Source organism: Cryptotermes secundus, unplaced genomic scaffold, assembly GCF_002891405.2.
Source record: "Cryptotermes secundus unplaced genomic scaffold, Csec_1.0 scaffold2092, whole genome shotgun sequence".
Lineage (NCBI taxonomy): Eukaryota > Metazoa > Arthropoda > Insecta > Blattodea > Kalotermitidae > Cryptotermes > Cryptotermes secundus.
The window spans coordinates 187,412-205,952 of NW_019721032.1; the positions used below are offsets into that span (position 1 = coordinate 187,412).

The window sequence follows — 18,541 nt, forward strand, 5'->3', positions numbered from 1 at the left end:
ATCGAATAAAATGATTGATTTAAGAGAAAATTATTTATAGCTAACTTAAATTTTTTATAATCACTCGATAATTTTCTTAAATTATGTGGCAGATTATTAAATATTTTAATACCCATACAACACACACTATTCTTATATTTGGCCAAATTTATCAATGGCACGTGTAAGCTGGTACTTTGTCGTGTATTTATGACATGTATTTCAGCATTTAGTGCAAACAAATGCATATTTTTCACCACCAGAAGCAAAAGCGAAAGTATATATTGAGAATAAAAAGGCAATATGTTTAAATATTTAAAAAATCCCCGGCAAGAGGCTCTAGAATTTACATTCATAATACTCCTTATAATTCTTTTTTGCACTATGAAGACATCCTTGCTATTAGTGGCATTTCCCCCAAAGGCAAATGAAATTATAAAATGAATATTATGGAACAGAGATATCTCAAAACAATGCAAAGCAATAATTTTTAAGGCCTATCTGAGAGTGGTACTAACACATAACACTGAAGCAAAATCCAAGCAATGGATATGAAAATTTTGTACAGCACTGACAGAAACAGAAAAAGGGCAGAAATAGAAATTAAATTTTTAAACAGGAAGTTGTAATTCAATTTTTTTTTTTGTCAGAGGAACCTGCTGCCTTCATTTTCATGATATAAATCTTGGTCTACCCTAAAGATGGAGGCAGCAGATTTCTATGAAACACATAGCTACCAAATTAAACGGCATTATATACCAGAACATCACAGCTTTAATACATACCCTGATTCACAAAGCTTCTATTACCTTGGAAGATTTTGTAGAAATTGGGTGACATCTGATGAAAGAAACATGAGACATCTTGATGACTATGATATCAAGAACCAGTGACAATCATAAGAGTATGTGTCTATCGAAATACCAACTGCCATCACTAGAAGGGAACTGTCAGTGCTGTGTAGTGTTTGTACTTACATTTCTGCCATTTGTTTGAAATGGTGAATCTGTTCATCCTCCTTGGTTATGCCAGACAGTTCTTCCAAGAACTTATCAACCTGAAATAATAATAATAATGCAAAAAATGTAATTTAGTTAACAAAACTTTGTGATTCTCATCCTTTGGTTCACATTAGCTTAAGCTTCTCTACTTCTGTTGAACACCTCCAAGTCCCTGCCAGGTTCTGAACCTTTACTTCCTGAGCTAACTCAGGATTTTATCTTTGCATTATGAACACTCACATCTTGCAAGGAGAGTGTGCTCTTCTTGGCAGGATGCAGATGTTGACTCCTCTCAAAGAAGACTCTCACTGTCTCTGCTACATCTCCTTGCTCCAAGTCTTCCAACATGTCATCATGGTCAGTGTGAAAGATCTGTACAGAAATAGGCTTTACATAATCTCTTGAAAACATATTTTGGGGTACATAACACCTTGAGTGGGCAACCTTATGGAAAACTTCCACGTGTTCAATGAAATCTTCAGTGTTTCAACTGTATATTGAAAATAGAGCGTGATCACTTCATAATGATGACACAACAATCTATGTCATCATGTGATGATTATTCACCCTCAGAGTTGTTTTAGACACAACATAACAGACACTGTAAACAGCAGAACAAAAAGTGAAAGTCAGAACTATGCAGATTACTTTTGCTGTCCTGTGATATGCAACATCTTGTAGTCTGGTAGAAATGTACCACTCCTCTATTATCAGGATGGTGGTATGAAGCCCTTTTGAAACATTGGCAACATTTTGCCACCACAACATCCCAGAAGACAATACTCTTCATGGTGACCTCCACCACATCCTCAAATACAGGCCAATGCACCAATACTTTACATTTTGTGAATGTTTAGATTCTGGTTCTAGATTCAAAGAACATGAGTTCAAAAGGAGATACATTATAAGGTAAAATACAATTGATTCCATATATACTTATGTTATACTCATACAGATTATAACTAAAAGTAAAGCTATCCCTGTAAACGGCTGTGGAGGCCCATCGGGTTGTGAGATGTTGAGGTTCCCACATTTTCTAGACAATCGGCTCATAGATGGCGCTACAATTGTCAGCCTTATGCGCCAGCCACCCTTTACCCCAAAGAATATTCCTGGTACTCATTTCTGTTAGAGGCTGAGTTGACTCCAGGGCCATAGTGCGGCTGGAAGGATTAGGTCAATTGAAAAAATCCACCTTATTGGGATTTGATCCTGCAGCCTTCTGGCTTGTAGCATAGTGCCTCAACCAACTACACTACTGCATGCCCCACATACATTATAACTTTCTTATATAAATAGGTTTTTAATTTCTCTAGTACAATTTCTAAAAGAATATAATTTTTCTTTCAAAAATTTCAATTGGTTTTCTCTACTTTCTTCTCCTACTTACAATAACAATTAAAGATTCAACTGTTCTTTATAAAGTTTACATTGTGTGGCCCACAGACACGAGGGCAATTTGACAATGTGGCCCCACAGAATAAAATGGCTGTGCATCATCAGTGTATACCACTGACCTTACTAAACAACTTGATGAGCTGTTTGCTTTGCAGGTTGTAGACACGCTTTATAACGCCCGGCAGCAAAAGACGACACCATAAATGTAGATCTCCTTTGAAGCTGGCTGCAACACACAACATACATACTTGTTAGCCAGGTGAGATAGCTCAGTCAGTATAGTGACTGCGCTACAGGCTGGACAACTGAGGAACTGGAGCAAGGACGGGGATTCTTCTCTTCTCTACAGTGTCCAGATCATAATGGGGCCCACAGAGCCCACGATCCTAGGGGAACTGAAGGATGTTTCCTGGGGGTGAAGTGACCAGAATAAGAAGTGGACCACTCACTTTCATCTAGTGCCAAGATTAAGAATGTGTAGAGTTATAACTTCACTCCCCCCATACATCACATGGCATGGTCACACACTGGAACAATTTTATTTGTTATGACTGATGTTCTCATAGCAGTGACCATGAATATTACCGTCTTCTGGAATGTGACGCCTCGTAGTCTCATAGATGGGTATCAACGTTTCAGAGGAACCTGATACCTCAAGTTTCAGGGTCTTACTCAGTTCCTCTGTTCAAATTCCAGCACAGTACATGTAATTATGCAATGACCGACTGCTTCCAAATGCCACATACATCTTCATTCCCCATCACCCTACCTTTTGATGCTATACAGTTATGTGCTGCTGGGGGCATCATTATGTGAACTGCGAATAAATTAAAGCTAATAAAAAATTCTCTAGACATTATAACCAACCGATTAAAGTCAAAATAAAACAAATTCGCCAATTCATGATTCCCACATCAAACTGTGTATAAGTCTAAGTCATGAAATTGGGCAAATGTATCCCTTGTAGTAAATACAAGCTGAACTAACTAGAAGTCCTGTTCTTTGCACATCATGGAAAGCTGGCGAATAGTACAGTGCTTGGGTGGGCAAAGTACCCTACTTCAATGGTCTCAGTAGCTATTCCAGGATGATGAACCTTGCGACAAGTTCCAAAGACAAATTCCAAGGGTCATCTGGAAAACATGCTGTAGTTTTCAAATCACACACTACACACAGGAGGGCTCTGGTAACTTCCTCGCCTTCCGTTTATTCGAGGATAGTACTGGTTGTATTGTTAGCCCAAGTCGTTCTCAACGCAATGCGCAGTGGACATGATCCGAGTCCACTGAGATAAGCACTGTAGTGTGTAGTGATCTTGGCCACAATAACTCACGGCTGTGCCATAGCTCAGGCGATTAGTCGCCGGCTTCCCAACGCGGCGTGTCGATCCCACATCACGTCGTGTGGGATTTGTGGCGGACAAAGTGGCACTGGAGATTTTCTCCGAGTACTTCGGTTTCCTCTACTGATTCTCATTCCACTAAATACTGCATACTCATCTATCATCTAGGGCTGCTACAATATGCCAAACAGTGGCCGACGTATAAAGTGAACTCAGTCTCAACCCACCCCAAGAAACTTTAAAAAAAATGCAGTGCGTCGTCACGCTGCCGTCCTACAACGACGCAGCTGCAACCACTTCTGTTACTTCATTCGCAACCCAAAGTTTCGTCGAAAAGCACGGGCTGTGTCCGCAAGGCCAGAGCTGAAGACATGAATGGAGTTCAGTACGAGGCAGTGACCCACCCTCTGATAAACCCTGCTTCCGCCTCCCTCCTTCCCTTCTCTTCGTCAAGGGGGGTCACTGCACACACGCGTGCTTATTATAGGGACAATGTACAGCTCGAATGTAAAACAAAAATACAGGCTCGTACTTCCTATTTCGAACTAATTACAGCGACTTCCTTGAACCATTTTAATTGAAAGGATCAACTGTCATGTGCGCGACTCTGCGTCCTTCTCATCCGGCGGCGCAATGATACTTACATGTACGGATACTGGACCGAGCAGCCGCGCGGTCTAGTCCGATTGCTGCTATAGTTCTATTGTGAGACGTCGAGGCTCCCACATTTTCTAGACAGTCGGCTCAGAGATGGCGGTGAGGTTGTCACCCTTAGGCGCCAACCGCTCTTTACCCCCAGGAATAGTCCTGGTACTCATTTCTGTCAGAGGCTGAGTCGACCCCAGAGCCATAGTGTGGCTAGAAGGATTTGGTCAATTGACAAAAATCCAATGTCATCGGGAATCGAACCCGCGTCCTTCCGGCCAGTAGCATAATGCCTCAACCAACTACGCTACCGCGTGCCCCCGGCTATATGGTAAGTATATAATATATCCTCTAGGCACAAGAGATCACTGTGGTCGCGGTGCAAGGGCCAAGAAGGCCGTCCTCTTATACATTCATACAAGTATATAATATATTCTCTGATTATGTTTATAATTGTTTTATTACGGGCGAAGCAAAGGATTCATTTTCCCGAGGGGGGAAGGGCACAAAATTTGTTTACAAATTTGGGTTCAACCTCTTTTAAAAATATTTTTAAGCATTGCCCTTGAATATTCAGAAGAGAAAACTGTTTTCTTTAAAAAAATAATGTTTGGTATATTTTCTTCTTTTTAAACTCTGAACGTTACTTTCAAAGGTTCATGGGGTTGGGGAGGCACATGCCTGGTACTTACCCCCTCAACTGACCTGCGTCCGTCTTTCTCACCCCCACTTGTCTCTTCCTCCATCATTAAACCGCCCTAACCGTACCATTATTAACAAAACAGCCCTCTTTTCCCCACAGCCTTCCTCAGAAGATTCTGCCAGATTTGTCATCTGGTTTTCACTTCGTTGGATTTCTCAAAAATAATTTTACAGAGCAAGGTCGTCAGCCTTGCGCCCAACGCCAAACCTGTAGAACCAGGTTCTACTACCCGACGTCACGCTGTCGCACCCCAGAAGCCAATAATCTTCAGAGACACTGCCACAAGAACCTAAAATTCCGATTATGAAGATCGTTGTCTCCTGAAGATGGAAGCAGCAGGTTTTTTCGAAACACTGGTAAAGTCCTACCAGACTATACGGCGAGACATTGCGGGAAACTGTAATGTTCAATCTGCATATTACCAGCTGAGAAAAAAAAATCAAATCTCTACACCGGCAATGTCTGTTATAATCCTCACAAGATGGACGCTAAGCAAAGGAATTAATTTCTGTAACGTAATCATCCGCTTGGAAATGAAATGAGCAGATTCAAGGAAAGAGCAGGAGACTACAGCGATATGGATGAGCAAAGAATGATTTATATCTTATTCATAACGACTTATTTTGCACGGAAGGCAACTTCTGGGAACTCCGTGGGCGTCGAATGATTAATAGTTTCAGCCGCTGACTTAGAGTATCAATAAGAGTTCGGTAATTTTCCTCACTTGTACCCGAGAGCAAACGACTGCAAAATGTTCATGATACCCTAAACCGTGAAACTACACAGTCTTGCAGGACTGTATTTCCTCTGGTGTCACGCTCGTCGGAAACTCAGTGCAGTCCCGTAACAGTGCCTTCATCTCATTTGTCTTAGGTTAGGTGGGTCCTTTGTCACGACGGCATGGCGCGTTCTCAGGTTGCAGATGGAGAATACTGCCTCCGTATACAGTGGGTAGCTGTGTATATACTGATTAAGCAGTCACGGACAGCCGACAAGGGGTAGTCCTCCAGCTCCTCGCCGTAAAAAGTAAGCTTGTTATGATATTTCAGAAAATATGTCAGACCTGGACAGTTTATCTGGATAAAAGACCTAAGCTAAGGAAAATGGACGTGAGATTTGGTACGTGGAAAATGATCTTAAAGCGAAATAGGATGAGGTGATATGAACTGGACAGATCCGGCTCAGGATAGGGACTAGTGGAGGGCTCTTGTGAACAAGATAATGAACCTTTGGGTTCCAGAAAATGCTGCGAAGTTCTCGAGTGGCTGCGCAGCTGGCGGCTTCTCAAGAAGGGCTCAGGTCCATGAAGTTAGTTATCTCGTTTGTTCCGTATTCATTTCCCGTTCCTTTTATTTCCATTCTATCCTAATTCTTCTCATCGTCTCTTCCCACATCCCCTTTACGTTAAAAAGTTTCTCAACAGAAACGTATCACTGGTCCATTGACGAATACCGATATCTATTGCATCCTACATGCATTCTGCACTCCAATATTACAAGGTCACTTTCCTCAGCATCCTAGCAACGGCGCTACAATCGAGTGTGACAGTAATATCCCCTATATATGTAAGATCTGAAAAGCAACCAACATCCTATGACGCGATATGAAGATCGTGCAGAAGGGTAAATAAAATGGCGGGGCCAGCTCTTACAAAATGGACGCCTGTTTTACCTGAATAAAGAAATTCACATTGAATGCAAGCGATTGACTCATTACACCCTAACACTACATCTGGTAGAAGGAAATATCACCAACTGTTCATTTTCTTTTTAAATTTAGTTTTTTGAGCTACCATTTTGCACTAAGCGAACGAATGATCACATAACGCATGTTCCAGTTACACGTTCAATCCTGGGTAAATTCATATGTTTCACGGTGGACAAACTGGCAATGGAGCGGGTTTCTGTTCGAGCATCTGCAGTTTTATCCTACTAATCACCACTCCACCATTACTCTACACTCATCCCCCACCGCCCCCCCCCCTGAGACTTGCGATAGCCCTGCCCAGGTAGCAGATTATCATATATCTGGTCTCTCAGCTGAAGCTCCATATCTGGCCTGACATTTGGCTGGATGTAGAGTTACGAAGTTAAGTTTTACTTGTAAAGACAACCGCATTTAAATTACAGAGGAATACGGCCAAGGGGAACGCGATTATTTCATACACAATTCGCACTTTCCACAGAATTTAAACCACAAAGCAGTCTACAGACTACGTCCAGCACCACTGAATATACTTACAGAGAATTTCTAATATACCAACCGCGCGCAGTGAATATAAAGAGGCCTTACCTACCACTCGCCATTACTTTACTACGGAATTAAAAACAAATATTAATCTGTTCTTTGTGCGCGAAATTATCCTACAGCGTTTTCACATTCAACAACTATTTTACTGAAAACATTAATTTCCTGCAAATATTCAAGTTATTTCATAGCCAACTCATTAATACTATCAGTTTCCTTTATAGGAACAAACGTTCATATCGAAATGTTGTAAATACTTATCAAATAAAGCAAAAAGTGATAAATCACGTAGTAGCGTACTTGGTTTAGGCACTATGCTACAAGCCGGAAGGTCGCGGGTTCGATCCGATGATGTCATTGGATTTTTCAATCGACTTAATCATTCCAGCTGCATTATGGCCATGAGGTCGACTCAGCGTCTAATAGAAATGAGTACCAGGAATCTTCCTGGGGGTATAGAGCGGCCGGTGTGTAAGGCTGACAACCTCACAGCTATTTCTGAGCCGACTGCCTAGAAAATGTGGGAGCCTCGACGTCTCACAACCCTATGGACCTCCACGGACTGTTACAGGGATAGTTTTAATTAAGCACCACGCCATGAAGACATACGGGGAATGGAGGAGGAGCTCCACGTATTCTTACCCTCGGAACTGGACGGAGCTGTGTGTAGTCCATACCACAGTCCTCACAGGAGGTACACTTCAGTCCAAGAACTGGAAAGGGACAGTACTTTTCTAGGCCTTCGAATTTTTCCTCACAGAAGAGAAATTTCAAATCGAGAATTGTGAGAAGGCTCATTTCATGGCCAAACTGTGGACGGTGAAGAAATGAGGAAACAGTCCCTTCTGAGGGGCCGGGTAGAGGAGTGGTCTATCCTTGGAGAGGAAGGTCTTCCTTTCGTCCAGGGACTTGATGAGGAGTTATAACGATCTGCCCGAGGAGAACCGGTAGCAGTCTTAGCCCACGATTGGCCAACTAAACAGTCTCACAGCAGTGCTTATGAAGAGCACTGTCTTCTGGGATATAACGCAGCGTGTATTGTTGAAAGTCAACTGATGTTTCGGAGGAACACGCTGCCTCCCTCTTTCAGGGTCGGTTGACTTCCAAAAAGACTACACGGTGCTATATCCCAGAAGACAGAATTCTTCGAGCATCCAAATCCACGGTGTGGATGACGTCGCCTTCAAATGAGCACATCAATATATTTGACTGCTCTCCCTACCCGAGAGTTATCACAGAGGTCAATGCCAATGTCCCTGCTTCCCACGTACTGCTGTAAGTTCAGCAGACAAGATACATCTTCGATAAGGGCGACAAGCCCACGTGGTGCTGATGTTTTGGTCTCAAATTGTTTTAGTTGCTCTCCTGCACGTCACATAATTCAAAGCGACAGGGAGGAATCTGTGGGGGCCCTGGAAGCAATGTACCAAACATAAAAATCAAAGCACCTAGACCACATGTCGGATTTGACGTTCTCACACCGGTGACTATCAAGAGCAGTCTTCCGTGTTGCATTTCTCAGTATTTCGGAAAACGCCGGAAAGAACATATCGCATCTATCTTCACGGTCAAAGAGTAAGCCACGGAACAAACCAGCAAGAAGCAAATGGCAATCAAACCCGTAACGCCGTTTAGTTTGGTGAAAAAAGGACGTTTCGGAGGAACATACCGCCTCTTCTTGTGTCATTTGATTCTTCGTTTCTTGTTTGACTTACTCTTCAAGCCCTGATGCTTAAGGTGATGTGTTTCCCCAAAAGTCGACTTTTTTCCTCCACCTACACGGCGTTAAAGCCAGAAAACTTTATACGCTTCGATTCTGAACAGAAATTGTGAAGCCATCTGTGTTTCAGTACTGAAACCAGCAACTCTTGAGCGATCTGCACAAATATTCTTAAATGCCTTAAACGTAAACCTGTAAGCCAGTTTTCTGGCTGATCCCCTGGAGAGAACGATGGGCTTGAATGCTGCCCCCACCCACGCATCTCTGTGACAGTTCAGAGTACATGCTCTTTCCCAATGCGTTCCTTGCAACTCTTCTATCTTCGTTGTTCTCATCTGACTTGTAATTTATTGGAGATATAAATCCAATGCTGACAGGCGTAATCGACTGTAGAGACATGACACAGCTTGTGACTCTTTAAGACAGGCGGCCCCTGGGTACAGCATGAATCCGGGGGTCTTCCTCTTTTTCATTTTTCAGAAGAAAACAGCTTATAATTGGATAAGAATACACAATTCATACTTACAAAACCGAAAAAAAAAATCTTGACTGAACTCGTGTCCAAGATCATTCAATATCACGCCTGAAAGAAGAAACGTGGATACTTAAGAACAATTTTACAAGGAAGGATTAGTCGTAAATGAAAAATATAAAGCTGTCCCTGTGCTTAACTAATGAACCACTACGCCATGAAGCCTCATGGGAGAGAGAAGGTATAGCTCCACAATTCTTGACCTCGGCACTAGATGAAGGTGAGTGGTCAGCTTCACGCCCCGGTCGCTATACTTCCGAGGGAAAGAGCCCCAGGTACCCACTTCATGAGGCTGGGTGGGCTCCAGAGCCGGCCTGGACGCTGTGGAGAAGATAAAATATCTCGTATCCTTGTCGGGAATCAAACCGGGCAGTCGCTACACCGACCGAGTTATCCCAGCTCTCAAATGAACAACAAACTAATCAACTCGCACTGAATAAGAGATTATTGTCAATAAGGGAATAGTACAGGATATACAATATGGCGGCGGTTTGCAGACTATGATCTGAGATGCACTCAAGATGGCTGACACATCAGCTACTGAATTTATGAGCAAATTGTGATAAGTGCACACGATCAGCCACAAGACACTACACTGAAATCGACAGGACAAGATTACTGCATTACTGCTGAGCGTCACGGGGGAATTTTAAAACAGTCTCAAGATTATTATCTTCTGGGATATGACGCCGACGTTTCAGAGGAACGTAACGACTCTATTTCAGGGTAGACGATTAAACCGAGTAAGTAACCAGCGAGTAGCAGATACAAAACAGAGAGACGTATTTCTCCCACCCTGAAGATACACGCAGTAGAATCCTCCGAAACCTCGGTGAACTTCTGCCGCATTACACAGCGACGTGTCCCAGAAGATAAGTGTTTGTAGTCACCGCTGTGAGAACTAGGAACCCGACAGGACGGTGGTTCCTTTTGAGCCGGGAGAGGAGACAGTCGGGATGGCTCAGTCGGTATAGTGACGGGATACGGGATCGACGGCACGGGTCATGTTCCCGGCAGTGTACGATTTTCCTCTTCTCCACAGCTTCCAAACTGGCCCTGAGGCCCAGCCAGTCTGCTGTCCCGTGGGTAAAGGGGTATAGCGGGAGGGGCGTGAAGCTGACCATTCATCTCCATTTAGTGCCGAGGTCAAGAAAGGTGGAGTTATACCTTCACTCCCCCATATGTCTTCATGGCGCTGTACTTAATTAGTTAAGCAAAGGGACAACTTCCATCTTTCATGGGGAGGATGCCCCACTCACAATTTACGGTCACATCGCTCCTGATCTTGTGACCGGCTGTCGAGTGTCGATGTGCTTCTAGAATCGTGAATTGCAGAAACAAGCTGAACATCTGGCGGTCCAGCAAGATGAATGCACAGCCATAAAATCTGAAATGGCCGTGACGTCATCATGCTCCCATGTCCATCTGTGTGGTCGCTACCAGACTGACAGAAAAGGTTATTGATAATAAATAACGCAATAAAGACACAAGAAAAGGGGGGGGGAGGGGAGCACTTTTGGAAGAAATTCACGTATTTCAGGAGGATGAACCAAAGAGTCAAGGTCAGTGTGACAGGATCACTGTTTGGAGAAAGCTACAAGATAATGCATTTATTTATGGAGAATTTATGATGGAAATAATACACATATGGTAATGTTTACCACGCCATGCGTTGAAATAAGAGTTTAAACACGATAAGATTTCTCGAAATGAAAGTTCAATGTAAAAAACAAACAAACAAACAAACATGCCGTGTGAAGTCTGGACTCTTTTCACAGTGTCAGCGGTTCGCAAAAATTTTCAAACACACGGCTGTAAGAAAAAGTTCACGCACCAAAATATTTACTGCGTAGGATTCGAGACCCGCACAGCCGTAAGTATGAGTCCGTCGGGAAACACACTCCAGTTCGCAAAACGCTCACAATACGCTAAATGTCCACATTGAGACGCGATTAAACAAACATAAATGGCGTTTGGAGATCTGTTGAACACTTTAACACTTCACAAATCACGGTCACATACAGACTAGCGTTGTCAGTCACGGTCTTCACTGCGCTGCTTGGTAACGTCTTCCAACAGTGCACGTTCCTCTCCACCCGTTCTCACGTCCTCGCAGGGTGGCGGCCATCTCACTCAAACCTCCTACTCTTCTTACCGCCGTCTCAGGACTCTCCCGTAATGGAAGCTGGTCCTCGTTATACAGTCTCGGCACGAACCGCATAGAAAACACCGCTTCCAACAGCTGCTACACTGTTGGGTTACACAGCCTTTACCTAATAATGGCTGTTTCTCTGGCTAAACAGTTCTTGCTTTGAGTAAATATGCCACAATATGCACAGAATTTCACCAGTCTAAACGTTGACTTACAAACGACATTGAAGTACTACGTAACTTTGCGACCCCAATAATACATATCAACACTTCCCGCAACGCCTGCATATACATATGGGCTAGATAACGGAAGAAAACAAGAAGATATTCCAACCACAATACAGTACTACTAACATACAAATTATATATACAAATATAATATGTAAATTCACACAAACAGAAACACATCACCCTACTACCATTCAATACACTTATCATCATCATCATCGGCAAACAGCCCTCCTTGGACCATCAACTTCCTTTGATGATTCAGCCAGGCTTATCTATTCCGTCGTGAATATGCCACTCCAGCTTTCATTTCTTTGGATTTCGCAACAGCAAGTTTTTCACAGAGCAAGGTCGTCAGCCTTGCGTCCACCCCCCAACCTGGAGGAATAAGTCTCTGTATTTATGTACCCCAGTGACAGGGTGGCTCAGTTATACCCCCAGGCATTGGGCTCCCTTTTCATCGTCTTCCGACTCTCAGGACTACGGTGGAGGTATTCGACCCCGACTCCACACGGGACATATGCTATGTATACACGTTTTACAATTTTATAATTTTCATACTTTTAAGATATTCAACTGTGCGACAAAAAACGTATCAATTTTGACTACCCGTTCAGCATCGCAATATAAGTTATGATTATATACGTACACACCTGATGATGATCAACCACGACCGAAATATAATATAATAAACTGATTGATCTATTTACTATATATATTCAATTCAATCGCTTATTACATACAAGAGAATCAATGTACTGTGTGACGGCACAAAATCCCTCAGTCTGTACTACACACGAGATGCACAGCATAAAAATATGAAGAACACGATCTTCTGGAACCTGACGCCGTGTAGTCCGACGAAAGTCAGCAAACTTATTGCCAGCTTAAGAGTGGTTTCTCGCTTGGCTTACTCTTCAACTCTGAAAATAATGTTACTTCGAAACGTCGGTTGACTTCTTGTTGTATCCAAAAAGACAGATCTCTCCACACGTTCATTAGTTTATTTATTCTGATTGTTTAAAGACGCTGTGAGTAGGTCAGACTATACGGAGTCAAACGGGGTGATTGACGATCGAAGAATTTGAAAGGAAGGGTTCGTGGCCCAACCGCAATACTATCCCAGCATCTGCTTGGCGGGACTGAGAAATACCATGCGAAGCTTCAGTTAGGATAACTGCAGTGTCCGCATTATAAGAAAGAGAAAGCTTTCCTTTCACTAAGAAGTGTATTGTTACCATTAGGCACATTTCAGCATTACATTAACCATCAATGGGAGGTCTATTCGAGACGTCACGTCTCACAGAGGCGGCCGTCAAGTCATCAGAGGTACGAGCCCCACCAGCCGAGAAAGACCTCTCTAACTCAATGACAATCCTCGACTTGACACATATCAGTCGATATTTACTTACAGGACTATAGTCATCTGGAGCATGGCGCCGTGTAGTCTGTTAAACTTTTACCAATGCTTCGGAGAAACTTATCGATTCCGTCTTCAGAGTAAAGGTCTTATGCTCTGAAAATGGAGACAGTTAATAAATATACATTAGATAACGAGGCAGAGCAACCCAGAAAACTGTAACATTCGAGGCCGGGGCACCTCACTCCACAACTCCAGTTCGAAGCAGGCTACGGCGAGGTATCTGTTACCTTCAAGGAAAAGCACGGACAAGCATGCACCGAGCGGGATTCGATCACAGTACATGGGGTAAAACTGATCGTGTCATAGATTCTATTACAGTTCTCTCCTGCAATGAATGAGAACTGTCTGCCGGACTTTCCTGAAATTCGGGTAGAGAGAGATTTACTGAAAAGTGCAAATTAAATTAAAATGGAACATAATGAAACAAGATGGGTGTGGATTAGATTCATCTGGCTCAGGAAAGGGACCAGTTGCGGGACCTTGTAAACACGGTACTGAACTTTGTGGTTCCAAAAACTGTTCGGCATTTCTTAAACGGCTGGGCGACAACTAGCTTCCCAAGGATTCTGTTCCATGCAGTAAGTCAGGATAAGTTTCAGTGGCGGACTCATGGAGTTGAGCCCTTCTTGAGAAGCCACCAATTATGCAGCTACTCAAGAACTTCCCAGCATTGTATGGAGCCCGAAGGTTAATTACCATGTTCACAAGAGCCCTCCACTAATCCCTATCCTGAGCCAGAACAATCCAAACCATACCATCCTAAGATCCATTTTAATATTGTTCACCCACCTACGTCTTGGTCTTCCTAGCGGTCTTTTTCCTTCTAGTCTTCCTACCAATATCCTACGTGCATTCCTCTTCTTCCCCATTCGTGCTACATGCCACGCCCATCTCATCCTCCTTGTGAATGTGGAAATTAACCTTCTGGTTCCATATTAATATACTGGGAATTTGTTGAGCAATTATTGGCTTCTCGTGTTTAACTCCGTGGAAACTTGTCGATATGGCCGTAAGCTGGGCCAGAACAGGCACAGAAAAGGCTTGTGACTTCGCAGATTACGTACCAAAAGTATTTACTCCGCTACCTGTGAATAATATTGAGGACCAGCTAGAAATAAACGCCTTCTTGGACGCACCTTGTCAACTAGATCTTCCACTAAAATATCTCTCACCAAAAGAGGTAAAACAAGAGGTAAATAATATAAGCTCCCACAAAGCTCCCGGGTATGACCTAATTGTAGGTGAAATCCTGAAACACTTAACTAGGAAGGCCCTGGTCCTACTAACAGTCATCTTCAATAGTATACTCCGATTGTGCTACTAACCTATTCAGTGGAAATTTGCACAAATAATTATGATCCCCAAACCGGGGAAACCAGAAACAGAGACATATAGACCTATTAGTCTCCTGCCTATAGCATCCAAACCGTTTGAGAGACTCCTAAACAAAATTAAAGCTTCAGTACCATTGTCAACCATAATTCCTAATCACCAATTTGGATTTCGGGAAGGGCACGCAACAGTGCAACAATGCCACAGAACAGTGCATTATATCATGGAAGCTATGGACGACAAAAAGATTTGTACTGCAGCATTCTTAGATATACAACAAGCGTTCGACAAGGTCTGGCACAAAGGCCTCCTCTACAAAATCAAGAAAAGATTACAGAGTTAAATATTCTTGCTACTGAAATCATACTTAACGGAAAGATACTTCTAAATTAGAATAAATAATGAAGTATCAAACGTCCATAACATCAAATCCGGAGTGCCGCAGGGAAGCGTCTTAGGCCCGCTCCTGGATTTGCTCTACACCGCTGACCTGCCAACTACAGAGAACAGTGTTTGGGCCACTTCTGCAGTTGATTCAGCGATATTCTCAGCAAATCAAGAGCCCCTGATAGCCTCTGTAGACTTACAGAGACACATAAATCTTCTGCAGCGGTGGTTCCAAAAATGGCGCACAGAAACTAATAATGACAAATCAGCACAAATTACTTTCACCACTCGACGAATTAGCTGTCCGCAAGTAACAATCATCAATTCTCTTATACCCACCAAATCCGAAGTAAAATATCTAGAACTTCACTTAGATCACAAACTAACGTGGCAAACACACATAAAAATGAAACGACAACAATTAACGTTAAAAGCAAGACGGAGAAACTGGCTTCCTGGAAAGCATTCACAGCTGTCTCAGTCCTATTATATAAAGCAATTATTAAACCCATCTGGACCTACGGCATTGAGCTGTGGGGGTGCGCTAAACCATCCAATACCAAAATTCTGCATACGTTTCAATCGAAAACCTTACGGGGTATAGCAGGAGCACCAGGGTACGTATCAAATAAAACCCTCCACGAAGACCTCAACATACCCTTCATAACGGATGAGATCAGAAACAAGCTAACAAATACTAAAACCGGATTACAGGCCATGAGAACCAGCTAATCGATGAACTATCGAACCCACACGCTAATGCAAGAAGATTGAAGAAAAAGTGTCCAGAAGACTTAAGGAATTAAATGGATGAGAACTGCCGCTGCGCAGTCACCGCCTTCAGGACACAAGAAGATATATCGCATTTCCTTGTTACTGCATTTGCGGTTAGGCAGATTGCAAATTGGCAAAATTGGCCAAAAAAATTGTTGAAGCGTTCCAGTTTCGGTTAAAATGGGACAACACACGAAGAGCTGTGTTCGTCCAACTCGTTGAACGTTTATTGAATTAGTTCACCGTGCAGAAAGTTACTGCCTTCAGAGGAAAACAAGGGAAATATGAGAAGCGCACATGCACTGCATAACACTCGGTCACAAAAACGTGACGTAAGAGAGGGGACGTCTTAACATTACGACACATGGCCCCACTGCAATGAATGAAAACACGTAAATCATGCTTACTGGCATCATTATATAAAATCATACAAATGCTGCGTCCATGAGGCGATTGGAGGAGCTGATATGCACGTCGACTTTGTCAAGACACATCACAGACACTGCATTGCTCAACAGCCATCATGAAAATATTTAGGCTGATGTAATTTACGTTCTGTTTCATGGGGCTCCAGGCTGTCTGTCCTGTTGTGGAATTTGTCCTCATTCCAGACTCAATTGAAAAACCTGCCATCTTCATTTGACTTCATGTGACTCGTGAGTTACCACTAAACAAGCAGTAACACTCTGATTTACTGGGCGAAAACATCGATGCTCGTAGCACAGTGCCTCAACCAACCGCGTTACCACGTCGCCCACCCTATGAAGTCAGACCCTGTTTAACGCTGATTCTTTATGACTTTTTTTTTTTGCACGAAAACAAGAACTGATGGAGCAACAAAATTTCGCTGTCGAGAGTTCGGAAGACGCTACAACTGATGCTGCTGACGTGGACATAAATTTAACCGCGCGTTATTGACAGGTTCTCAAGAACACGATCAATGATTCCATGGATACCTCAACAGAAAGAGATCCAAACTTAGAACACAGAGCTAAGTGAAGACAGGCGATAACTGTATCATACCCTGACAAAGGGAAATACTTCCGAGAGATAGAGCTTCGGGCAAGGCAATCAACAGTAGATGCCTTCTTCAGGAAGAGAGTGAGCGCTACTCGGAAAAGGAACCACAACCGAGCCATACTCCACGCATTACTTTTCAAGTCCCTTTCTGGAGGCGGGTTCGAATACCTCCACCGTAACCCTGCAAGTCGTAGGAGGCGATGAAAATGGAACCCGGTGCCTGGGGGTCTAACTGGGAGAGAGACCAGGGACCTGGTTCTACCGGATTGGCGCTGACGCAAGGCTGACGACCTTGATGTATAAAAAAAAAAAAATATTTTTGTGAAATCCAACGAAGTGAAAATTAAGTGACAAATCTATCAGAATCATCTAAGGAAGGCTGTAGCTCAAAAAGGGCTGTTTCTTAATGATGAAGACACTTCTTAAAGAATTTTAATAAATTAATAATTCTAATTATATTTGGATATTTTATTTATTGTATCACTGTAATAAATAAAGATTCTCTGCAACTACTCTACTAAAGTGACCTTGCATAACGCTGATTCAGTTAGCTCTCTCGTTTCCAGGAAACCATTCCCAGCGTTAAGTGACAGTATGACCGTACCCTAGGACCTGGGCATTTTAAATACAAACTCACTGTATGTACCACATCCCTGATAATTAGGGGCTGGCTTCTCGTGGCAATTCCGGTTCAATCCCGGGTGACTCCTTGTAATGGTGGATCAAGTGACATAAGATCAGGGGTTTCTAAGAGTTTCTTCCGTTTCCCCCCCGTTAATCATCATTCCACCATTGCCCCATACCTATCCACCATCGCCTCCTGGGTGAAACAATTCAGTTAACTCAGTCGCTGTGAAAGCTTAGAAAATTTCAATATTTAATTTAATTTTAATTTCAAAATTCTAATTAAGTTCGTTGTGCACAGAATCAACACAAGAACACCATCAAGTTTATCCACTTTTATTAATGCATAATTACAACATTCCGGTAAGACTTCCACTTCACTTATTACCAGATGCTTCATAAACTTTCATCTGTTTTGACCCCTCAAAATCACAGTGATTACCATATACAGGTATATACACCTACTTCAACATATAAGAAACTTTCCTTAGATTGAATGTATGTGTTTCGCAGGATTGCCACGAAAGGTGAAGTCGTCTCAATGCTTAACTAATTAAGCACTATGCCATGATGACGTATGGGGGAGCGGATGTATAGATCCACGTTTTCTTGACCTCGCTTCACACCCCGACCGCTTTACCCCAAGAGAAAGAGCCTCCGATATCCACTGGAGAGGAGGCTGGACGGGCCACAGAACCCGCTTGGACGACGTGGAGAGGAGAAAACCGTTGTCCCCACCGGGACTCGAACTCCGACCCCTCGGTCGTCCAGGAAGTAGCTAGTCGCTATACCGACTGAGCTATCGCGGCTTTCATTGCCATGATAAATAGCTATTACTTCCCAACACAAGACAAACCGACTGGAGACATGTCCTCCGCGAGGCGGGGATCGGATATTAGTGTATAATTTTGCATGACTGCCAGTTGACAATGAATTATTACGTTTGACATTTCATTCATATTACCAGACAAGAAGTACTGGGAAGAATTAATCACCTACTTTCCTTTGATACAACACGGAGAGCACAGAAAACGA

General features: G+C 42.9%; 1 protein-coding gene across 10 annotated transcripts in view; it reads right to left on the bottom strand.

Annotated features, from left to right (window-relative positions):
* Positions 1-18,541, bottom strand: part of LOC111875355 (DNA ligase 3) — a 153,902-nt gene that overhangs the window by 56,672 nt on the left and 78,689 nt on the right. For all 10 annotated transcript variants that reach the window (XR_002844710.2, XM_023871548.2, XM_023871550.2 and 7 more), the window contains 3 exons: positions 2,498-2,604; positions 1,221-1,352; positions 957-1,036 (listed from right to left, as the gene is read on the bottom strand). Coding sequence is in view for 9 of the 10 variants with exons in the window: in XM_023871548.2 (XP_023727316.1) it covers positions 957-1,036; positions 1,221-1,352; positions 2,498-2,604 (319 nt within the window). In the remaining variant the exon portion in view is untranslated. The remainder of the gene's footprint in view (positions 1-956; positions 1,037-1,220; positions 1,353-2,497; positions 2,605-18,541) is intronic.